This window comes from Opisthorchis viverrini (genome assembly GCF_000715545.1).
Source record: "Opisthorchis viverrini unplaced genomic scaffold opera_v5_464, whole genome shotgun sequence".
NCBI classification, from domain to species: Eukaryota; Metazoa; Platyhelminthes; class Trematoda; order Opisthorchiida; family Opisthorchiidae; genus Opisthorchis; species Opisthorchis viverrini.
The window spans coordinates 80770-87099 of NW_008752127.1; the positions used below are offsets into that span (position 1 = coordinate 80770).

Genomic DNA, 6330 nt, shown 5'->3' on the forward strand with positions numbered 1-6330 from the left:
ATAACGGCACGCACTTCACTGCAAAATTCCTCGAGGAATGGTTGAAGGGTCTTGGATGTCGACATCTGCTTACTGCTCCGCGACCTCCCCAGCCGAATGGCCCTGCCGAAAATTTTGTCCGAACACTAAAGTCTGCCATTATTGTACACTTTCCTACTACTTTTGTGGAATTGGACCGTGGGATTGATAATTTTCTAATGCAATACAGGAACGCCGTCCATTCCGTTACTGGGAAGAGCCCCGCGCTTCTATTTAAATCTCGTTCGTTGCGTACAAGTCTTGACTGTGCCAAAACGGCTGATGTTACATTTTTCAAGGGTAATGATTTACGACCCGCAACAGGAATAGTACTTTCATCAAATGGCAAATGAATGGTCACAATTCTCGATTTGGATGATCTCTCTTGTCATCGGAGACACATTGACCAGGTTGAGTTCAATACCAGAGGTCAGTCTGTTAACGGCACTCCTGGTGTTCCAAATACTAACGAGTCCTTTGTAGATGATCTTATGGCATCTGAACAAAACGTATCTGAAGAACACACAACCTGTGAAGAGTCTGAAGTTTCCATTCCGAGAAGATTTACCCATCCGTCAATGATTATGTAAAAGATTACTAGCTCATCAATGGTTCATTCAACTGAGTTTGCCGTTTATTGGATTTGTATCATGAGTTGAGCCCTATCCTCCAGTATTCTTTAAGGCTAAGTTCAGGAGTAAGTGCTTGCCATATGTTTCAGTTTTGACAAAGGAAAAATAGGTATAGAAGCCTCTGTGGAATCGTTCAAACTTCAGACAAACTAACTACTATATTATGTTATTGTTGCTATTTTATTTGTAATTTATTTGAGACTTCAGTTGATCTGAGGTGTGATGTCGCCTCAAATCCAGTCGAGGCTTCGGTGATAGAGAGGACAAAACAGTTGGTTTCATTCAGAAGTAGACATTATTACTGACGGATTGCCACAAAATTAGCACCAAATTCAATGGTTGGCAATGCCTTAGTGAAATACAGGAGGAAATTATAACTCGTGAAAAATGCACCTGCATTGGTATGAGCGGACTATTTTGGGCAATGTCCAAGTTCAGAGAATTCAAACTTAGGAGAGCAAATTAGATTTGATCGGAGCAGGTATAAATGGGCGTTTCTTACAGCTTAGGCTATGTTAGAGCGAATGGTCTCAATCGTTCTGAGGACGGTATATTGTGATTGAGGCGGGAAAATCTTCCGCCTGAACAGAAAAACCGGCCTCCTTTGAACCATAAGCAAGTTCACGGGAAAAACTTTTCCAAGACGCATCGGGATACTCTGGGAGTTCCCACAGAGGCATATATTCGGTGGGCTGAATAATAGCACAGCTGAAGGCCGAGGGCACGTTCACCTACACCCCTTAGTCTTCCAAAAGAGAAGTGCTCGGACCATTGAGGTTGCGCGAGGAGCGTATGACCAACTACAGCTATGCTATCAGAATCTGTAGAGCAGCAACAGTGCCGTCATCACCACCTCACATATTGGTTTGTCAGCCGCCTATGCATGGCCGTATCCGTTAAAGCAGCCGAGGAAAGTGAATGCGTCTGGTGCCCTTAGCATTAGCTAGGCAATCATGGAATTATGAGATCATCATTGAGCGGTGGGTATTCTCGGGCTAGTTTAGCTTACCCTATTGATTGTACACTAAGCGCCATCTAGGAGGGGCACTGAAGCGACCACAGCTGGAGTGAGGATTGGAGACAGTAATGCTCAAAGAGTTGGCCAGTTGCGCTCAAACTGCTGACGTCTATGACTAGTCACCAAGCACTCTAGATAATGCATTTCAGAAAATCTCATTACCGGCGCTTCGCCAGTCCTGTAAACTTTTCTTTTGGGTGGATGCCGGCCGATTAAGTGGCTTCTTGCTGTTTATTCTACGTAGCTCACATATTTTTACAATCTTGGCTCTGGTGTATCTGAGTACAAGCAAATAAGATTCACTCGGTGGAGTGGAATTATGGTCAAAAATTGTACAAAAGCGGGTAATGCATTTGGTGCAGTTTAGAAGCTAAGGGATTAAGGAGGGAGGGAGGGCGGTTTACCAAACGTTAACTTCCCAGGAAAGTATTCATGCTAACATGGTAGTGCACTGTCACCGTTCTCGTCCGTGTAGGAGCTAAATAGCACCTCGGTTAAAGCCCGACGCTGTATATTAAGTATACGTTGGTTTGCTCCTAGCTCAGAAAGAAGGCTAATTTCCGGCAGGCTGTTGACTAATGCGGCCTTGTTGAGGAGGATGGCTTCAAATGTCATCTAAACATCTGCCACCGGCAGCTGACCAAACGATTGACCGGCGCCCACTCAAAATGCCGCAGAGAGAGTTGAACTGGAACGCAATCTACCGCCCTATGCCATTACAACTAGTCAAGAGGCTAAAAGTGGGGTTGCGCATTTTTCAGGGGGGCAAACATACTGAAAAAGCAGATCGCACGTACAACAACTCACCGCAGTCGAATTCAAGATGCATATTCCTTCTATCTGTCCCTCAAAAATTGCCTTTGTGCGCAGAATCGCAGCGCACCGTACTTAATTTATTTTTGAGGAAGCTTGAGAAATGGTCTAGCTGATAGCTGTTTTATATCACTGGCCGAAGAATGTTATATTTTCCTGACACGGAGGGAGCGGGAAGGGGTCCGCATTAGTACCTTTTTTTCGGAGAATATGAAATTCGCTTGCACTTCCGCTCAAGATTTCGCGTGTCTTCGTAGGGCGTCAGTAGCGAGTTCTACCCAGTTACCTGCAATTGACCAGTTAGCTTTCCGCTACACGTACGCCCTGACTTCATGTTTTCAGGCGCGATGATTGACCGTTGTTTACACCGTAGATGTTTAAGCATGTTCATTCAATCTCGAAAATTTGTGCGGCCGGCTACCGTCCAACCAGAAATCCCAGCTTTTTGCTGAGCTTTTTTGGGGAAGAGCACCATCAAGACCAATAAAACGATTTGCTTCTGATTGCTACATTCCATGGTATGCGAAATTATCTTAGCGAGGTTTGTGGAACTTTCCGTGGTTTTATACAAAACTTTTCGCGCTGAATCAAATAGGCCAAATGCTGGAAGCTCTTGCGGTGTTGCAAGTATACATTCATGTTGTACATTAGGCCGACGATAGATTTTTTCCCGCTCGGAAGATTCAAAGACGTGCCACAAGTCTCTTCGCGAGATTAAGTTGAATGGGCTGAGAGAAGATGTAGGTTATCGTACGACTGTATTTCTCACTAAAACTGAAGATTGGTCTAGTCATCGATGTGGAGAATGCAACTGATCAGCTATATGTCAGCTTGTCTAAACACAGATCATACGCCTCTTCTTGGTTTCCTTTTGAATTTTGCCACAAAATGGTTAGAGGTTGACCGACTTTGCGAGTCTTGGTTGTAGACAAATGAAAACCGCTGAAGTCAACCGATATTTCATTGCACTTTCACTATAGTATCAAGTACAGGGAGAAATTGGTAGGCATTTTGAATGTCATCTGCATATCTCTGTTTACAATTTAGACGAAAAAATCAGTATTTTCAGTATTTTCTGCTGTCATCCACAGCAGACTGTGGGGAGCTTATCCTAAGGACCCTAGCTATCTGCGTTTTGTTTGCAGGCTATAGGTTTGGTTGCCATCCCCAGATGACGTCGGTTTCAAAGGCAACTGGAAACTTATTTTCAATAATTCAGATACAGCAGTAGAAAATGCAGCCTGTATTCTGCGGCTGGTTGCACTCGCAATGGCAGTTATTCGATAGCGGTGGTCAGAGTTTGTATACTCAGCATAAACAGCAGGCTGTTCTTATAAGTGAAACCGCAGGGCGCGATAACTCGCAAGCCCTATGTCACCGTTGCCTGTGTGTAATTTCTGTCGGAAAGGGTCTTTCACTTTGTTTGATTATGGTGAGTCAGAGCAATGATAGTGATAATAATATTTATTCCCTACTCGTGGGTGGCATACCGTCTGGCAGAATGAAGCGTGATTGGGGTTTGCGGGTGGTGAGGATTGCGCGAAAACAGAACAATGTCATAAACACTGGGAAATAATGATAATAGGTTTGTTTCGCAACTTGTAGGGAGCAATGTGTATGAGGTATGACTTGTTCAAAGACAGTCGGTTGATATGAACTTAACCTGAAAACCATCGCTGACCATGAATGACTTTGGGTGGTGGAGTAAATGGCCGGAGTCACGACGAGCAGAAGTCGAGATGGAGTAACACGAATTGGGAGCAAATGGCAAGTTTTGTTTCAAAAATATGGTTTAATCTGAAACTGAGGAAACTAACCGTTTGCATTCTTCTAGGAAAGTCAGGTGCAAAGGATAAGTTGGATAAAGAGATGGCGCTAATGCATAGGGCCAACAGAGCACCTTATGCATTAAACTTTGGGAAAGGCAAGCCGAAATTGCAGCAGAAAACCAAGCTGACCAAATTAGAGCGCAAATTCATCGGGTACAAAAGAACTCGTCCCATAAACGAGAAGTGATGCCCAAGATTCTAAAGAAAGTAGTTGCACGAGTGCCATCACAGTGGGTGTGACACTGACATGCTTCGGTTTACGGACAGGGCCTTCTACAACGTATGCGTACCGTATGCTTGTCAGGAGTGCCACTTATTGATCTCGTGCGACAAATGTCTGGCAGTTCGGGAGAAACAGCGCCGCATGTGTCTCACTAATTCACGCGTTACAAGCAAACTTTTAGTCACATCCAGCATATTAGGCCTACGGCTAGCATTTGACAAGACCATCAAGCTATGATGATTTTGGTGATTTCTACGTCCTGTAATCAAAGCCCATATGATAAATAGCTCATGTTTAGGCGTGCGGGCATTTTGCTTTGCCACTTGCTTTCGGATACAGCTCATAAATCCCTACTACCGCCTGTGTTCGCATGCTTCGCCTGTCAGTATGCTCACTAAGGCTCTATAATTAGAAATGCAAAAAGGAAACGGTATGACGTGGCCTTCATTCCGTCTCCAAATTTCCTGTTAGACCACTTGAACCATCCGTAAACAGTCGGTTTTTGCGCTCGGTGCCCCTGAAACCCAAGAGTGCAGACTAGCCAGAGACCCCACTCCAAAAGCATTTGATTGATTCAGGTGATTTGACCACAAATTTGGACGATAATGTGGCCTCTGCTACAGTCATAAGCGATCCGCCCGTGGTATCACTGATGCATGAAGGTATATAAATGGTCAGTTCACGGAGAGTATTAACTACCTGTCACGATTTTCAGCTTTGTGTTTGCGTCTTCAGGAACACTTTTAGGCCAATCTCTCCCAAGCTTAGCACTTATAATCACACATGGTCACACATGTTCACTTCAATCACTCATCAACATTCTCACCATCTCCGCCTGGATGGTGACCGGTGTTTTGAGGAACGGTCTTCACCGCGTCGCTACAACACCTAATGACTACAGTCACCCTTAAATACCTTCCAAGCTTGGACATCATCCATTCACTACCCTCATGCTCGCAAGTAGCGGTATTTTTGAATTTGAGTTCACAACATGAATATGACCACATTATTCTCTGAGCCGAATAGCGGCAGTAAAGCTTTCTTTCCCCCTTAACTGGAACTAAAAATTTAGTTTATTATTCCCCGTTTCATTCAATCGTCATTTCCGAGCCAATTCTACTCGCCCTAATAACCCTAAATGATTCGCCCAAAACGGCTAACTGCGCGCTATCCCTCCCAGTGTGATCAACTCCCGTATCTTACCATTCCTATCCCAATTCCGGGCCGTGTGTGTTTCATGCGCCAGGAGGGCCTTTTCAGCACACTGAATGTATGCAAAAACTTCCAAATACCAGCATTCCAAAGCAACGACTGCTTGCTCTTTCCGTAAGTATGCCTGTTCGACGGTCCCCGATCCTTCAATTGCACCCGTATGGGCATTATTCACTCCAACCAGTCTGCGTTCTACACCCGAACGGATCCTCATCCGGACCAAAAATATACCTGCACTCTTACACTGGATTTGTTCTCCCCTACTGATTCCTTAGGCCAACCCAATAATATCCCTGGCTGCATACTTCCACCACTTAGTTCGATCACCTTAAACATGACGCCAGTTAAGAGACTGTACAGAAAACAAAGGATGTCAGTACAATGATGACACGGCACCGACGTGCAAAGTTTGATGGCACACCTGCAGCTGGTCACTCTTAATGTTCACTGTGCCACCCCCGACTACTCGTTCTTTCACTTGTTACTGGAAACAAATTCTTCACCTGACGCTAGCCGCCTGTAAAACGATTTCATTCTCATCTTTTGAAGCCTTTCTTCGGGTTTGAAAATCTCCCAGGACATTTC

The 6330-nt window shown here is 44.6% G+C and overlaps 1 protein-coding gene across 1 annotated transcript in view; it reads right to left on the reverse strand.

Annotated features, from left to right (window-relative positions):
• The window catches only part of T265_11257 (hypothetical protein), a gene marked incomplete at both ends in the record, with an annotated part of 5361 nt that extends 1206 nt beyond the window's left edge, over positions 1-4155 (reverse strand). Inside the window, 2 exons of the mRNA XM_009177864.1 lie at positions 20-297; positions 3972-4155. Of these exons, the coding sequence (XP_009176128.1) occupies positions 20-297; positions 3972-4155 (462 nt within the window). The remainder of the gene's footprint in view (positions 1-19; positions 298-3971) is intronic.
• Positions 4156-6330: the final 2175 nt, after the last annotated feature.